A 19,000-nucleotide genomic window follows, 5' to 3' on the forward strand; every position below is an offset into this window, starting at 1 on the left:
CGCAGGAGGCGGAGGTTGCAGTGAACTGAGATCACACCACTACATTCCAGCCTAGTCAACAGAACGAGACTCCATGCAAAAAAAAAAAAAAAAAAAAAAAAAAAAGGCAAATTGTCTAAATAGACATTAATCAAAAGAAGACATACAAATGGCCAATAGGAATGTGGAAAAAAAGCTCAACTGCTCAACATCACTAATCATAAGGGAAATACAAATTAAAACCACAACGAGATACCACCTCACCCCAGTTAGGATGCCTATTATCAAAAAGACAAAAGTTAACAAATGCTGGTGAGGATGCAGAGAAAAGGGAGCACCTATGCACTGTTGGTGGGCATGCGAATGAGTACAGGCAATACGGAAATCACTGCAGAGGCTTCTGAAAAAAATAAACATAGAACTAACATATGATCCAACAGTCCCACTACTGGAAAGCAAATCAGTATATCAAAGGGACATCTGGATTCCCATATTTGTTGCAGTGCTATTCACCATAGCAAAGATATGGATTCAACCTAAATGTCCATCAATAGATGAATGGATAAAAAAAATGTGGTTTATATAACCAATGGAATACTATTTCGCTATACAAAGGAATGAAATCCTGTCATTTGCAGCAATGTGGATGAGCCTGGAGGGCATTACATTAAGCAAAATAAGCCAAGAACAGAAAGATAAATACTGCATGTTGTTACTTACATGCGGCAGAAAAAAAAATTGAGTTCATGGAAATAAAGAATAGAATTGTGAATCTGGGAAGGGTAGTGGGAGAAGAGAATGAGGACAGTATGTTAATGAAAACAAAATTACAGCTAGATAGGAGGAACGAGTTCTGATGTTCTGCAGCACTATAGGGTAAAAATGGTTAACTATAATTTACTGTATATTTTCAAAAAGCTGGAAGAGAGGATTTTAAATATTCACAACACGAAAAAATGATAAATGATTGAGGTGATGATATGCTAATTATCCTAATTTGGTCAATACATAATGTATACGTGTATCTAAATATCATTCTGTCTCCCATAAATATGTACAGTTATGTGTCAACTAAAAATAAAAAAGATAAAAAGTATAGTGTAGTAAATACATAAACCAGTAACATAGTTGTTTATTATCATTAGCAACTACTATGTACTGTACATAATTGTATGTACTATACTTTTATACAACTGGCAGTGCAGCAAGTTTGTTTACACCAGTATCACTAGATACAGATGAGTAATGCATTGCACTGCAATGTTATGATGGCTACAACATCACTAGGTAATAGGAATTTTTCTCCTCCACTAAAATCTTATGGGACCACCATCATATATGCAGTCTGTCATTGACAGTGCCTCACTGTACACTCCTTGTGCGAGTTAAAAATAGGTGCCCCTTTCTCAACACCCTTTACTACCATGTCGGAAAATTATCCTCTTTCTTTGTTAAAATGAAACATTTTCTTAATATATGCCTGAAAAATTATTGTAACAAATATGAAAATCTACAGTGTTACCATGAGTGCCCCAGAGAGTTGTGTAGTGCACAACCACATAGTGTTTCTGTCTGATGACCCTCAGCACTGACTAGCACCCATCACTGACCACCATGTCAGGATTATGTCTTTAGATCTATATTAAATATGTTATAGTATAAGGCCACTTTTAAGATTGAAATGGAACATTTTTAACTTCTGTGCTTTTATTAGCCCTAGATTAGGAAAGATATATGAAGATTACTGACTTCTCGGAAGGATTTTGCATACACATTTTAGACAAGTGGGAAGGTGTCTTAGTCCATTTTCTTCTGCTATAACAGAATACCATAGTCTGGGGCCTGGCACGGTGGCTCACACCTGTAATCCCAGCACTTTGGGAGACTGAGGTTGGGGGAATCACTTGAGGTCAGGAGTTTGAGACCAGTCTGGCCAACATGGTAAAACCCCGTCTCTACTAAAAATACAAAAATTAGCCAGGTGTGATGGTGCGCGCCTGTAGTTCCAGCTACTCAGGAAGCTAAGGCATGAGAATTGCTTGAACTTTGGAGACAGAGGTTGCAGTGAGCCAAGATCGCACCACTGCACTCCAGCCTGGGTAACAGAGCAAGACTCTGTCCAAAAAAAGAATACCAAAGTCTGGGTATTTATTTGGCTCATGGTTCCGGAGGCTGGGAAGTCCAAGATAGAGAGGATACATCTTTGTATTACATCGTAACATAAAAAGAAGGGAAATAAGCATGCAAGATAGAGAGAGAGATACTAATCCAAACTCACCCTTTTTATCAGGAGTCCACTCCTATGATAACTAACTCATTTCCACAATAAAGGCTTTAATTCATTCATGAGGAGAGAGCCCTTATGACCTAATTGCTTCTTAAAGCCTCTACCTCCTAATACTATTAGAATGGCAATAGGCCTCGCGCAGTGGCTCACACTTGTAATCCAAGTCTTTGGGAGGCTGAGGTGGGCAGATCACGAGGTCAGGAGATCGAGACCATCCCGGCTAACACGGTGAAACCCCATCTCTAGTAAAAATACAAAAAATTAGCCAGGCGTGGTGGCAGGCACCTGTAGTCCCAGGTACTTGGGAGGCTGAGGCAAGAGAATGGTGTGAATCTGGGAGGCCGAGCTTGCAGTGAGCCAAGATTGCGCTACTGCTCTCCAGCCTGGGCAACAGTGTGAGATTCTGTCTCGAAAAATAAAAAAAAAAAAGAATGGCAATTGCATTTCAACATGAGTTTTGGTGGAGAGATTCAAACCAGAGCAGACATGAATAATATACATATATATTATGTGCATTGTTATGTTAAAATTGAATAGCCATTTATGTTTAGAGAACAACCTACTAAAATTGTCCAATTTAGTAGGGCCAATTTTTCTAACCAAATACCATGGATTAAAAGCTGAATTTAAGAAGAGAAAGAATCTCAAAAAGTTGTTAAGCAAGGTTAAATCTAGTTTTTCTTTTTCACACAGACTCTGCTTGTGTCTATTTCTTGGATAATTGGCACCTTGTGAAATAACCACTAATAATAGTTACCTTTTAGTGGATTCCTGGCATTGCTCTCAGCTGAACACAGTAAGTATATTATTACATTTAACCCTCTCAACCACCTTATGGGATCGATATTATTAGCTCATTTCACAGAGGAGAAAGCTGAGGCTTAAAGAGGTGATGTACTTTTGTCCAAAGTAAATAGCTGGTAGGTTGAGGAGTCAGGGTTCCAACACACTCTCTCGGAATCTGTAGCCACCTGCTCTTAGTCACTGCTGTGTATCAGTGTCCCTTGGCACTATATAAAATGATGATTAGGGTAGCGTAATGAGCCTTTTGGACTGCTTGCAAACCATGAACTACTGCATCTTTGAGTTTTTAAGGGCTTAGCTTAAGACTAGGGGATATGCATGGAAACCCAAATCATAGGTGTCCTTTATCTGTGGGATCAAAGTTTGTCACTCAGCATCCTGAACATTGTGTGCCTTTAAACAAGGCAAATCTGATACCATAATTTGGACAACAACTTAGCCAAAGCATCATTCCCATATATGGAGGCCAAGTAGTATTAACAAACATTCAAATTCTAATTTTAAAACTCGGACAAACATTTTACAGCTAAAGCCATCCACCCCTTTTTGGCTAAATAACTGAACAAAATTTCCCCTACAAAGGCAAAGTTCAATATTTTTATTTCTGTAAAACTCTGACCCATGTCACGTTTCGTTAGTGCTGCACTATCTGTGAAGTCACCTTGTAACCTAGAAGAGTTAACTTCCTCCCTAACATACTTGGAGAAAGAGTTGGGAATACCGCAGCATTTCATTTCCTCTTGGTCCAACTTGATGATAACTGGTCTCTTTTCAAACTGTGAAGATGAAATCAGGAGAAGAGTGTGAAATATCAGTTTAACAATGGCCACTTCCCACCCCATGAGACAAAGAAGTGAAGGGCTTAGTGATTTGTATGACGATGAGCACTACAGAAAACGCTAAAAGCTTCTAAATCCCAGGGACTTCCTGACCTCAATTGTGAGGGCCAGCCACATTGACATCACAGATCCTTCCTGCAGTCACAATGCTACTAAGTCACCCTTGGGAAGAGGCCCCAGAAACAGCAAGACCTTAGTTAGGATGCACTTAAAATTCCTTGGTACTCTGGCTTCCTAAGAAAAAAGAAAAAAAATCACAGAGATTTTTTTTCAAAAATATCAAATCAACAAAAAATAAAGCTGGAAAATCCAAGCATCATGAGTTCAGGTACTTACGGACTACTCGAGGTCTCTAAATTTCTCCTACTTCACTATCTTATATTTCCTTTTACATATAAACAAAATAATGAATCCCAATGAAGAACCTCAGAAGGCTTGGGCACAACAGGGTAATAACTTAAACAAATTTACAAGAAAAAAAACAACCCCATCAAAAAGTGGGCAAAGGATATGAACAGACACTTCTCAAAAGAAGACATTTATGCAGCCAACAAACATATGAAAAAAAGCTCATCATCACTTGTCATTAGAGAAATGCAAATCAAAACCACAATGAGATACCATCTCATGCCAGTTAGAATAGTGACCATTAAAAAGTTAGGAAACAACAGATGCTGGAGAGGATATGGAGAAATAGGAACACTTTTACACTGTTGGTGGGAGTGTAAATTAGTTTAACCATTGTGGAAGACAGTGAGGTGATTCCTCAAGGATCTAGAACTAGAAATACCATTTGACCCAATGATCCCATTACTGGGTATATACCCAAAGGATTATAAATCATTCTACTATAAAGACACATGCACACATATGTTTATTACAGCACTGTTCACAATAGTAAAGACTTGGAACCAACCCAAATGCCCATCAATGACAGACTGGATAAAGAAAATGTGGCACATATACACCATGGAATACTATGCAGCCATAAAAAAGGATAAGGTCGTGTCCTTTGCAGGGACATGAATGAAGCTGGAAACCATCATTCTCAGCAAACTAACACAGGAACAGAAAACCAAGCAGCGCATGTTCTTACTCACAAGTGGGAGTTGAACAATGAGAACACATAGGCACAGGGAAGGGAACATCACACACTGGGGCCTGTTGGGGGTTGGGGGGTTAGGGGAGGGATAGTATTAGGAGAAATACCTAATGTAGATGACGGGTTGATGGGTGCAGCAAACCACCATGGCATGTGTATTCCTACGTAACAAACCTGCATGTTCCGCACATGTATCCCAGAACTTAAAGTATAATTTAAAAAATATATATTCCCGATTATTTTAGAGCCGTCTGATCCTAACAAAGTTTCTAAAAGTCTTATAGAAGTATCTGTAAAGAAATGCCCTTCTAGCTAACTATAGATGTTATAGGGGTATGGGGGAGAATTGGGATAAGTGAGGAAAGGGGAAATGTAAAACAAATTGAAAGCCTCCCTTTAAGCTAAGCTGTATGTACAGAAACTTTCCTCAATTAAAAAAAAAAAAAAATTAGCCGCACTGCAAGAATTCACTTGCCATAGTTCCTGACCTGATTCAGCATTCTGGTTACCTAGATACAGATGTAAACAAAAGTGCCTCTCCAACTGCGACTGCAGAGGAACAGCCAGATGAACCTGATGGCCCCCTTCCTGGCTCAGCCAATAACCAAGAAAAGAAAGCAAGTACTTTTCAATATTTACATTAAAATTAGAATACTTTGCTCAGCTTTTTTAAAGCTTAGAGTGCTCAGAGAGTTTCAGACATCCTGGAAGAATAGTTTTCCCACATTTCCTGTTTGTTCTGTCTTGGCAAAATGAGTGCTGACAACACAAGCTGAAAAGAAAAATGGCCTCGATTTACAATTTCACTAATTAGACTGATTTTTAATATATGGGGCTAATATTGTTTTAAGTTGATCATGATGTATGTTTTATGATGATTCAAAAGGAACCATGATAAACTAAAGGTGCAGACTTTATCTCTAACATGAAAAACAGTATAGCTAAATAGAATGTTTCCTTTATTAGAACTTGTCATATCTTCTCCGTTAAAAAGAACATTTTTTTAAAGCAGTGTTTTTAGACTTTTTTTTGTACTTCTCTTAACACCTCGTAATTTACATAACAAGAGGCAGATGCAGTCACTTGTTACGTAAACAACTAGCACAATATCAAACATTGATTTTTGGTATGTATTATATTGGCTGTACCACAAACTAGCTGTGGGACTTTGAAATGATTACTTAACCTGTTTCTTCTTCTGTAAAATGGGTGAATTAGGCTTATCATACAAAGTTATTGTGGGTTTGAATGAGTCACCTAAGTAAGTGCTTAGCAAGTAGGAAGGGCTATAGTATGATTATCATCATCATCTACATGATCTTGGGCAAGTCTAGTACTTCTCTGATCCTGAAGCTCCTCACCTATAAAAAATAATCATCTTAATTTCTTTCCATAATAAGGATTTCAGCTACTTAAAGTAACTAATGTCATCCTTATACTAATGTAAAGGTAATGATATCCACTTTATAGGGCATCATGTCAAATAAAAGTATGTCACATACAAGAAAGTATTTCATAGCCCATAAAACCAAAAAGCTATAATATTTTAAAGTATCATTATGAAATGGCTAAAAACTGATAAATTCCCATAGTAGTCATCAAGTTGTTTGTGAGACAATTTTTACGTATAACATCCTAGCTTATAGGAATGAGGATAAAAGAGAACTGACTCTTATGTTCAATTAGCAAAGATATAAAAATTTAAATACTGTCTTAGATACCTAAAAATTACACTTAAAAAATTGCACCAAAAGCCAACATCAATGGCTTTTGTTCTAGGTAGCAAAATTACAAGCAAGAATTTTTATTCTGTATTTTAACTTTTCTATACTTTTCCAAATATTCCTCCATCATTGTGCTTAACATTTGTCACTAAAAAAGTGTGTGTCGTAGGTGTGTTTTTAAGAAGATGCTACTTACGGTCTTTCAAATAAGACTCAAAAATTAATAAAATAAAAATAAAACATAGATCTACTTGTTACACTTCAGAAGGAGAAAGGACAAGTTAGTGCTCTTGGACACTGTATTCATCGTACACTTTAATCCTACAAATACTGGGAGAGGACTACTGTTTGCAAACATACAAGGAGGGACCAACGGGTTGCTGAGGAAATGCCAAAAATAGATCCCCCCACAGACCAGAGGGAGCGGTGGAAAGGTGACGAGGAAAGAACTGACAATGAAGTAGGTGAGGTCTCAGGACTCAGTACTGTTTCAGTGGGAAACAGGAGTGAAAAACGCTGCACGCTAGAAGGCACCAGGTCCTCTGGGACTTAGGACAGTTTCCACACTTTCTAGGGGAAGACATGGCTTAACAGCATTAGACCCATTGCAGACCCCATTCAGCAATGCGGGGAGGGTAAAAGCTCTCTCCTGGGGGCTCACGGGCTCCCTCATGAGCAGCCTCGAGCCTGTTCTGCCCGCCCACCACCAACAAGGCTAGGTCAGGAGAGACTTTGTCAGGCTTTCTTTATTAGCATCCTTGATAATGGACTTAACATTTTTTTCTTTAAGTTTTTTAGAGGAGGGAGGTATCCAATTAAGTTTCTTAAAACTTAAGAAGTAGTAATTCCTTGGGCCTCTGAAAAAGGAATGCTTTCTGTATGTGAGTCTTAACATATTCTGCCCACCATTACAGTACACAGTAACATAAAGCAAGAAAAAATATCTTAGGAATATATTTTGTTAAAGTTTTTAGCTGAGGTGGAATACCACTCATATTCTCCATATTGAATCCAGTTCAGCAATAGGCTGTTAAAATTAGGATAAATCTGTCTTGTTTTTTAAACTTAAAAGAATTTAAGGCATTTTCGAGATATGAAAAACAGTGAGTACATTGGGCATCTTCTTTCCTGTCATAAAAATGCTGCAAATTATCAACTTTCATGAAAATAGAACTTTCTAGTAGTACCACTTTATTGAATTAGAAGTTGCCAGTTAAGTGTACATATGGCCAGCTATACTTAATGTTAATAAATTATGTATATGACTGGGCTCTGGCTATAATAATCTGACATCCAGATACTTAGATAGGCTAGTTTTGTAGTTCGGGGCTTTGTGTTTGAAAATTAGCTGTTTCTCCTCAGAAATCAGCATGTCAGGAATCATTCACTCTGTAAAGACTTCTTTAGTAATTCAGTCAATAATCATTAGATATTTCATTTTTAAATTATCTAAGAATAATCTATGGCTTTGACTTTTCCAAAAAAGTTTTCTTGAATGTGATACCTAATCTATGAAATACAGCTCTCTCATAGCTCCACAGAACGTAATTTTGTTTTTAGTCATTAGCAGCACAAAGGGGGCATGTATAAGATTAACTGGGCTGATTATCTGGTCTATGGTATATCTTTTGTTTAAAATTAAAACACTTTAAAGATAAACTGCGTAAAAGTAATCTGCAAAGAAGCAGATGATGTATTCTGAATCTGTAACCTTTGTTTTAGGTAAGATTATCTCCAGCCAAAATGTCAACCAAGAATTCTACAGATCTAGTTGAATATGTTGACAAGTAAGTGTGTAAATTACAACTAGTTTTAACTATTAACTGCATTTATTGTGACAAATCTCACATGCAAGAAAGAAAACATCCTGTGTTTAATTATTCAGTCAGAGATGAATGTGCCTGAATGAGACCTTAAGCTCTCTGCCTTCAGGAGAGACTAAATCACGTCAGAAAGACAAACGTGATCCTGTTCCTTTCTGATTGACAGAACAAGCAGATTTAACTACCTTTTCTTTAAATGACCTCCATAGGTTCCTGTAGATTTATGTGAAAAGCATTTTTACTTAAGTAAAAATCATTATCAACTCGTAAAATGTCCTGAATATATATTACAGGTTTTCAGAGGTTTGGCCTTAAAACCTATATGGGTATATTTACAGGTAATACTATCAGCAAAGAATAACAACTCAAAAAGGAAAAATCCAGGGACTAAAGGGGTAATTCTCAGCCAAGGAGGGAATATCTCTAGGAGCAGAGATACGCACATTCAAGAAACAGGCAGATGGGGTGTGTTTACAAAGCCCTTCCTGCCTCAGGCAGTTGGAGCAGCATCCAAGCATTATTAGTATTTGATAAATGCTAGGTCATAAGAATCCATGGGGCACGGTAAGGAGGGATGCTTTCAGTCTTTGACAGGACAATTATGGTGACATTCTATTAAAGGTAACAATTCAGATTTCCACATTTGTTCATTGATTCACAATGAGCAGATATCCACTAATTTTACAACAGGGTATTCAATGCTCATTTAAGCTTAACTGAGCAGAAAAGTACCAGAGCGTTTTTTTTCTGATTCTTCTGCTGCTGATGGTGGTGGAAGGAGCACTAAAAGGACACCAGGACACCTCAGGTCTACTCTTGCATCTGCCTCTAATCAGCTATATGACCTTGAGAAAAAGAAAATTTCTTCTCTGGCAATATCTGCCTATGCTATAAAATGGGGTGGGGGTTTCAAGTGATCAGTGATGAGCGCCTGCTACTTCTCAACTCTGCCCACAATTTCTCATCAACATTGTCCTGTGAAATAAAGTAAGCGGTTAAGCTTTAGGAATGTATATTATTTTCCCATGGGATTTAATTTTTATTGTAAAATCAATTATGCCTGTACATTTCTTTTTTTTTCTTTAACTGACTCTCCTGGGGGTGGGGGAAGTTTTTTTCCGTGGAATCAAATACGTTCTAAGGTCTCTTCCATCCTTACAATTCTTTGATCTTCAAAAACTGGTTGTTACCATTTACTTACTTAGTATCTATTTATTAAGCATGTGCTATGTGCCAGGCACATGCTAGGCGCTTGAAGAGACACCTGTGAACAAGTCAGACAAAGATCCTTCAAATGTGATAAGAATTTGACAAGAAGCTCCTTCAGGGAGCTATCTAATAACGCATTTGGAGCCATTCTAGCAGGAAGCAGAGAAACGAATTATTAGATAGCTGGCTGGGGTAGGCCTCATTAAGAAGTTGACATTTGAGAAAAGACCAGGAAGTGAGGAATTTGGCCATGTGGTCATCTGGGGGAAGAGCAAAGTTTCTAAGGCAAGAACATTCTTATGGTGTAGCAGCAACAGAATGGGGGCAAGGATGGCTGGGGTGAAAAGGAGGGAAATACAAATTGGAACTATGATAGCATCTGGGATCCTATTTGGAAGTCTCTAGAGAGAATGAATCCTGAGTTTCTGCTGTCCATGAGGCAAGTTCCAACTTTCCTGAACAAAAAGGAGGCCAAGGAAATGATGTTTTATACTGAAGAGTTTTCCAGGCTGGGCTATAGCCAATATATATCTCAGGAATTCTCTCAAGAGTACATTTTGTGAAGATGAGGGTCTGGCTGACAACCAAAGAATGATATTTAAAATCTGGATACATAAAACTTTCAGCAAGTCAAATGGGCAAAATAATAAATGATTAATGACTTCCCCTCATGAGTGGAATATGGAGTTCAGGGTCTGAAAGTATTCATTTTCAAGGTTTTGCTTAGCACCATGGCAGACACTTTATTATTCCGTGATGCATTGCTTTTGTTACTACATGATGAACACAGATATTTCACACTACAATGCATGAGAAAGGAAGACAAAACTCTGTTGATTGAACTTTCTATGGATAGATCATATTAGGTTGGATGGTGCTGTTATCAGCCACAGTGCAGTCTTTTGTTCTTTCTCTTTCTTCTTTTCATGCCTCCCGTCACCTGTGATGGGCAAGGCTCTGCAGAGAGTGGGCACAGTTGCAGGGACTGGGCATTACCCATAGGGACCCCCAGTTAGTAAGGGAAGGGGCTGCCCAAATGATGCTCAGTCCCTCCCAGGAGGCTGTCTGGATTCTTGTCACATTTAAGACCTTCTGCTCAAGCGTGAGAACTCCACTGAGGTCAGGCTGATGCTGATCTCAGTTCTCTAGAGCAGAGAGGGAGCCCCCTTCAACCTCTGGGCCTCTGAGAAGACCCTTAGGACTCCAAGGAGAGATGTGAGCCAGACAGGAAAGGTGACTTGGTGAAAAATTACATGATGTTGGCAGCAAGTTACATATTAAGAAGCAGAGAGAAAGACACACCTTTCTCCTCTGAGAAAAGTACGAATGTAACAGGAAGAGCCATTAATTGGCCCAAGTAAAGCTGCTGTGATGTAGGAGAAAGAGGAGAGGCTAACTGGAATGTTTCCTTGCTGAGTGACTCACAGCCTCCAAGCCTCAGTTTCCTCCTGAGTAGAGACAAATTTTACTTATGCTACAGGGTAGTGATGGGAATGCAATGAAAATGATACATTGACTATAAGCACTAAATAGAAATAAGATAGTGTTATAATAAATTCCTTATATTTCTCCTGGGCTGGGAACTCCCTACCAAAAACTGGGTAGCTTTAAACAATACAAATGTATTACCTCACAATTCTGGAGGTTGGAAGTCCAAAATCAAAGTGCCAGTAGGATTGGTTCCTTCCGAGGGCTCTGAGGGGAATGTGTTCCTTGTCTCCCACCTAGCTTTTGGTGATTTTTGGGAGTCCCTGGTACTCTTTGGCTTATAGATGTGTCACTCCAATCTCTGCCTCCATCTTTACATGGTGTCTCCCTATGTTTCTGTCTTCATACAGCCACCTTCACATACATACATACATACATACAGCCATCTTCACATCGACACCAGCCATGCTGGATTAGGGGCCCACTCTACTCCAGTAGGACCTCACCTTAACTATTTATATCTGCAAGACCCAATTTCCAAATAAGGTCACATACTGAGGTATTAAGCTTAAGACTTCACCATTTCTTTTGGGGGGACACAATTCAACCCACAATACCATTTAATAATTATATATAATTGTAAGAACACATATATATAACATTGTACAAGACATGGTTACAAGACATTGCAAAGTATTTCAGGTACACATCCTTTAATTTGATCTCATCAGCCGGGTGGGAGGGTCAGGAGTCCCTCTCTCCACAGCACAGAGAGGGAGCCCTCTTCTGGGCAACCTCAGAGAGGTTGAAGGTAGCTTGTGACAGAGATAGAACTTGAACCCAGGTCCTCTGACTCCAAGTACAGCGTTCTTTCCCCTCGAGAGGAGAAAGGTAATATGGTATCTCAAGAGGGCCACAAATGCTACAGGAACTCCCAACATCATCAAAACAATTTGCCACTGCAGTTTGCATATGCTTTACTTGTAAATATGACCCAGACATCCACCCTGTCCTCACTGACCCAGGGACTCTGTTTGGAACCTTTGTCAACCTTGACACCTCCACATAAAGGAAAACCTGTACCAGGCACATCACTCATTTTGCAATCTTATTAAAAATTCTACTGAACATGAGGAGTATGCCTTATAGAGCGCATCACTTTTCACTGGAAAAGAATCACGACCAGTTCTTTCTCCAGTCTCTTCTGGACCATGCCACTATATGGAGTTCTCCTTTTTGGGCCCTTTCTGGTGCTCTGTGATGGCCTACCCATGTTGGCCTGGTGTACTTCCTCCTGGACTGAGGCCACCAGAACTCAAATTGCCTGCCTCAGGCCCCAGAGCATTCAGCCCTACCTAAAACTCAGCAGTGGGAGCTTCTCCAGCTACAAACATCCACTTGCCAGAGTGGTTATAAACAAGCAACACAGAAACTATAGAAAATGTTTTTTTCTATTTCATCACTCCCCACATACACACTCATAGATTATTTTTGTGAGGCATCAAAATATTCCCTGAGATTTCACTTTAGATTTTTTTTTGTAGGACTCTCTGCACTCAGACCATAACTAGTCATACATTAGATCTCATAAAAATGTAGAAATCTTTCTTCAGTATGCCTTTTTGTGTTCTAGAAAAAGGTTAAATTCTCAAGTTTGATTCTCTGAGTATTACAGGTTGCCAAAATGGTTATCAGAATCTCCTCAGTAAATTTAGGACTCTATTCACAAGAACAGAACAGGCAGGGAAGTGAGAGGCTCCATGTACCGGCCGATCTGCCAGCTACAGCACAGCTGGTGTAAGTCACACCGAATTACAGAAAAATAGAACTCAGAGTTTGTGGAAAATCTGTTCGGATTCAGTTGTCAGCTACATAATCAATGATCTATGTGAAGCCCAAATATCTCTCTGAAAAGGCCCCCTAGGAATTTTTCCTCTTGTGGCTGGTGACTCCATCTGCACTCGTCTGGAATATTCAGTTATTTCTTTCCTTTCATAGTTAAATTTAGATCTAGGTTCCACTGACATACATAACATACTAAGAAAGCAGTGAGGTTCTTAAGTTTACATCTTACTACTAGGGAAAGCCCTCAGTTTGTATCCCTTAGGAATACCTAATGATTTGAATAATGGCCTCGTCAGGAATCGCTCTTAGAAAATTGAGACATGCTCATGCGTTTGTTCTTCCATGGTTGATTTAGAAAGGTCAATTGGAAAACAATATTCTCTGTCCTTGTGGCAATGCAAATAGGGAAAAAATATAAGCTGTCTGTTATCTTGCAGGAACCATGTAAATAAAACCAAACAGAGCCATGATTTGGGGCTTCATTAAACCTTAAGAATTAGCAATAATAATAAGACTGCAGTTAATAGTAAATCCCAGGCCTGAAAAGAAATTTCAAAAAGGAAAGCTCTCCATTTAGACATAAAATAAAATTTTAAAATAAACTTTAAAAATTAAGAAAACGAAATAACTACAGTCCAGCATTTGCATCCCACTTAATGTCTCCATGGTTGCAGACAAATAGCTTTGCATAGCAGTAGGTGATACTCTCCTAAAAGGCTTCCTTCAATGGGCCAAATAGCCACAGCATTGAAATCAGACCTGACAGACAGGACCACAGACCTGCTGGCTTGGGTCTGCCCCCTCATTGCTCTTTCTGGACATAATCTTGACATTAGCCAACAGCACCTCACCCCCAAGAGTGAGGCACTGGGACCCTCCTAACCCCAGACATATAGCTGTATGGCATTGGTTTCACCACCCTCCCTACTGCATGATTCTCACTTATTATCTCAGAACTTACAACCACACAGCAAAACAGGCCTTGTTGACCCTGTTTACAGATGAAGCAATTAGAACACTTGGTAGGTAAGTGGTGGAGCCTGTATTCTACCCTCAGTGTACCTTGCTTTCCAACCTGCCAAGCTGCTTCTGGATGTCTGCAGAACTTGAGAGCTCATATTCCATAGTTCACTACTTTAGCACTTCATTATATATCCTGCCTTATATTATTTGCTGATTCACATGACCAATCCTAAACAAATGAGTGGTGTTTAGTCTTTAGGATACATTAGAATGACCTATGCACTTGCTTAAAATGCATATTCTTACTCTCCCTGCCTACCCTAAAATTATGATTCAGTAGGTCTGTGTTGGAGTGGAGTAATCTATATTTTAACAACTTCCCTCCCTCACTCTCCCCTGTGATACCAATTGAAGTATGAGAAATCAGAATTAATCTAAGTTCCTTGAGGAACAGAGCAATTATATTTAAATATGTAGTATTACAGGCATGGACTAGAGTAAACATGTGTATGGACTAGAGTAAATATTGTATATGAACTAGAGTAAATATTTAGTAAGTACTTAGTGTATCTTTATTTGAAATGACACTTTTATTGGTAAGTGACTAGATACACACACAATACTTTCAGCTGCACATAATAGAAGCACTAGCCAAAAATAGTTTAAATGTAGGAATACTGCTTAGCTCATATAACAAAAAAAAAAATCCAGAGTTTGGTAAATTTAGTAGCTTCAGAACATCATTAAGCAGCCAGGTGTTTTTTTTATCCTTTCTCTCTACGATTTCCTTTTTCCTCATGATCACAAGATGGCTTTGGTAGTTCCAAGCATCTTGCACAGACAGGACAACATTCAGCAAAGAAGAGGGAAGTTTCTTCTTGTGTATTCCTTCTTGAAGGCAAAGACACTTTACCCAGAAGCCACATAGCAGGTTTCTCTTTGCATCTCATGGGCCAGAATTGCTTCGCATGCTCTTACCATGATCAATTGCATCTCAACCCAGAAGAATGGAATCCTTATGATTAGTTTGCCCCCCAGAAGGCTATGGGGGACAGGAAGGATGAATCAAGTCAGGCAGAAGTGGGAGTGGCTGGTGGGAGGGTAACCAATGGTGTCTGCCATACTGAAAACATCTAGGAGAAAACAATTTCTAAATTTGGGGAGAAATGAAGCATAATTTATAAGTGTCTGTACAGGACTGAAAACCAGGAGATCAAATACCTTTGCTGGCAAATCTGGGCTATAGATTGTCTAGAGGCCACAAAGCAACACTGGCTCAAAGAAAATAATGAGCAAATCTGCAGTCCACCGCGAGGCTATGTGTCACCTTCAGCAGAGCCTGGCATCTTCTTCCCTTCTGCCTCTGACTCATACATCCAATCCAGGGTAGCACTGTCAGCATGGTGGGGGTTTTAGGGGAATGGATTTTATATATGGTAGGTACCATTTGGTGATTTTCCAAAAGAACATTTTTGAACCAAATGAGTGGTAAATGCAATCTGACTCACAAAACCCCTTGGCAAAGTCTTCTTTGCACCTCAGATTTACAGGTGATAGAAAAGAAGACTCTCTCTGAGTGTGCAAGTGTGTATGCATGTGTTACAAAAACAACTACCATGTTAATGAAATATTCAATTTGAAAAAAAAGAAAAGAAGAATCTCACCCATGCTGAGACTATTTTATATTGCTCAAGAGAGTAAACTATGTCTTGAGGCTCCAACGAACTGTGACTTTATGGAGCCATTTTGTTTTGTTTTGTTTTGTTTGTCCAGTTTTTCAACGACTGAGTCTTAAGGGAACAGTCCAGGTAGAGAAATCAGTCCGTCAATCAACAAATATTTATTGACTGCCTCCTATGTGCCATGCATTCTTCTCAATGTTAGGGGACTGTGCAGAACACATAGAAAAGTGCCTCACTTAGGGAGCTCTCATTCTAGTGATGGAGGATAGACAATAAACAGAAACAAGTAAATAAGATAATTTTAGGTAATGACAAATGCTTTGGAGAAGATAAAATGGGGTATTATGAGAGAAGGCCTATGTGGTTGAATGAGATAAACGGAGGGAAGAATGGGAGGAGATGAGGTTAGAAAGGAGAGATAGGATTTTATTCTGAAAGAATGGATAAGCTATAGGAAGGTTTTAAGTAGTCAAGGGCTACCATTTACACTTTAGAAAGACCACTCTAGCTGCCGTATGGAGGATGTGCTATTTGTTAGGAGGAAAAGTGGAAAAGATAATGGTAGCCAGGATCAAGAAAGGAAGAAAGAACTAAACAAACTGTGGGTTTGGAGTCTAAGAATACTTCTGGGTGTTATTTATGCAGCTACCCTATGAGGGCACATGAGTAGCATTAAGGTCTCCTGCTTATTGTTGGAATGATGAGAAAATGTGGGAGTTAATGTTAACATTTGATTTTGGAATCCATAACTTTCAAATTATGACCCTGACATCTCCAACTTGTGGACCATTCCTTGTTCTGCCTTGTAAATTTCCTCAGTCTGGTCTTCCAAATCACTAATTCATTCCTTAGCTATTTTTTCTGTTATATTTATCCTACCTTTTATTTTTTATTTCAATTATATTTTCCATACCTAATGGTTCTACTTGTTTACTTTTACGTTTTCTAGTTTTTCTTATTTTACTAATACCTTCTATTGTCTTCTCTCTTAATATGTTTATTAGCCTTTTAAAAATTTATTGTGTACATTTTAATATCTCTCTTCTGTGGGAATCTGTAATTTAGTAGGTTGTTAATTTGTAGGTTAATTACTTTTAAAAAGGCTGTGCTCCTCAAAAGTCCTATTAATTTGGCCTTTGAACTCACTTCCCCTGGGCATTTCAGCCAGATCCTGGTCTCCAGTGGAGCCTTGTCAGCTCCAGTGAGTCCAGGGGTGGGGTGTGGATGAGCCCCAGGCACCAGAAAACCACTCACTATTCCACAAAATAACTTCTCCTGCCAGGTCTTCACCTTTTGCTCCCAGGAAGAAGCAGGTTTAGGAGGGCAGTTGCTTTCCCACCCTGGGGACATTTAGAAGTGGAGCAAGGTGGCAGCAACTCCCCAGAGTCAATTGTTCCCCAAGTCTGTTGTTATTGTTACTGCTCCAACTCCTTACCAACACAGTCTCTCTGCCCTGCCTAATCTTTCTTTAGAGGACACCTGGAACAGTTTGACATTTCACATGAGTCAGAGCAACTGGTCCCAAGGCAACAGAGAAGAAGAGCAGACTTACTTTGTTCCCTTTCCCCATTTTATCTTCCCACAGCGCTCCCAAGCTGTCCCTTGTCCCAGGCCAACGCAGCCATCTGACTCAGGTTGGGTTACCCAGGGAACAGACTCTGAGATGGAGACTGGTGAATAGAAGGCTTATTATAGAGCACACTGGGATCAACACCTGTGGAAGGGGAGGGAAAGGAATGGAACTGAACAGAAGGAATAGTTTAACTATACAAAGTGAGTTGAGCCAACTAATTTCAATTAGTTATATATGGATTTTATATACATTAGGTACCATGGCTCCAATACTTGAACCAAAGAAGACTACAGCCAACTTCACAGGAAGCTCTGGAGCTGGGACAGCCCTTCAAAGTTGTCCAGAGTTAGACCAGGCATGTCAGGCCTTTATACCCACACACTGTCCAATCACTGAATGAAGCTGCCCCAGAAAGTGGGCATGACCTTGACAAGGCAGTTCTCAGAGAAAGCTAACAGCTGAGGTCTGCCAGCTGGCAGCACTCCCAACAGCTGGGGGGTATAAGTCCTTCCTTCCTGAACAGGGAGCTGGGGGGCACATCGTGGCATCCACAGCACCACCCACACATGCACCAGTTTAAAATAGCCCCCACTACCCCAGGGGTTTTTCACCTTCTCCAAGTCCTTCAGCATTTTGTGAGGGAGAGAGGATGGGAAGCCACATTAATTCAACCTTTTTGTCAAAATCATAGTCAGCCCAGGAGTTTTTTAACCTCTGAATAACTGTGTAACTCATTTCCTTTCTTTCTGAACTTTGTCTGACATGAGCTGTCATATCCCTCTGGAGTCGATTTACTTTAGCTCCCATATTCTCGCTAGCCCTCAGTTCTGTATTGCTTGCTCAAAGCTTTATTTTCCCAGGAGGCTGAAGCTGAGTGAGTCTTCTGAAGACTCAGCCAGAGCTGAGCAGAGGTGTGCTGGCTCTGGACACCTCTAGGCAGGGGGGATGGCAATATTTTCCATGGGGCCAAAATCTGCTCTGTAAGTCCCACAGAACCCCCCATCATTTCTCAGGTCCCAGGCCCCCACCCCACCAGACAGTTGCAGTATGTGGGATGGGGTAGGAGCCAAGGCGAGCAGTGATGGTGCAACTCTTCCTTTTGAAAGCTACCTAAGTGATTTCAAAAATGCCTGTTCTCTTTTACACACACACACACACACACACACACACACACACACACACAGAGCTGCCAGCTCAGGCAATCTCATTTTCTTCACCCAAGTCTTTAACTACCATTTACTTCTCTGGTAACATCCAAATCTCTATCTTCAGACACATTTCAGACTGTTCAAGGGGCATCTCCATATAGATGCCATATACAAAATCTCAAATTTGTTTTCTTCCCCCTAAACCTAACTGTTTTTTGTTTGAATTTTCAGTCTTGATGAAAAGTGACATCATACATTAAGCTCAAATCCAAAACATCAGAATCTCTCCCGCTTTCAGGCTCATTTCCAATCCATCTCAAAGTTCTACAGCTTCTAGGTTTATAATATCTGTAGCATCTATCCTCCTTCTTTGTGTCCAAGATCACCATCTGAGTCTCAGACCTTCCTCATTTTTTCATGTAGATTACTGTCCATATTAGTTATCTATTGCTGTGTAGCAAAGTATCCCAAAACTCAGCGGCATAAAACAGCAAATATTTACCTCACAGTTTCTCAGGATCAGGAATTCTAGGATGGTTCACTTATATAGCTCTTGATAGGACACCCCAGACCCTTGCTGGCTATTGTCAGGAG

The 19,000-nt window shown here is 39.6% G+C and overlaps 1 protein-coding gene across 1 annotated transcript in view; it reads left to right on the forward strand.

The window, feature by feature from the left end:
- The window catches only part of FAM81B (family with sequence similarity 81 member B), a 118,829-nt gene that overhangs the window by 63,310 nt on the left and 36,519 nt on the right, over positions 1 to 19,000 (forward strand). The window contains exons 5-6 of the mRNA XM_078004359.1: positions 5,509 to 5,628; positions 8,458 to 8,522. Of these exons, the coding sequence (XP_077860485.1) occupies positions 5,509 to 5,628; positions 8,458 to 8,522 (185 nt within the window). The remainder of the gene's footprint in view (positions 1 to 5,508; positions 5,629 to 8,457; positions 8,523 to 19,000) is intronic.

The sequence above is a fragment of the Macaca mulatta genome, chromosome 6, assembly GCF_049350105.2.
Source record: "Macaca mulatta isolate MMU2019108-1 chromosome 6, T2T-MMU8v2.0, whole genome shotgun sequence".
Lineage (NCBI taxonomy): Eukaryota > Metazoa > Chordata > Mammalia > Primates > Cercopithecidae > Macaca > Macaca mulatta.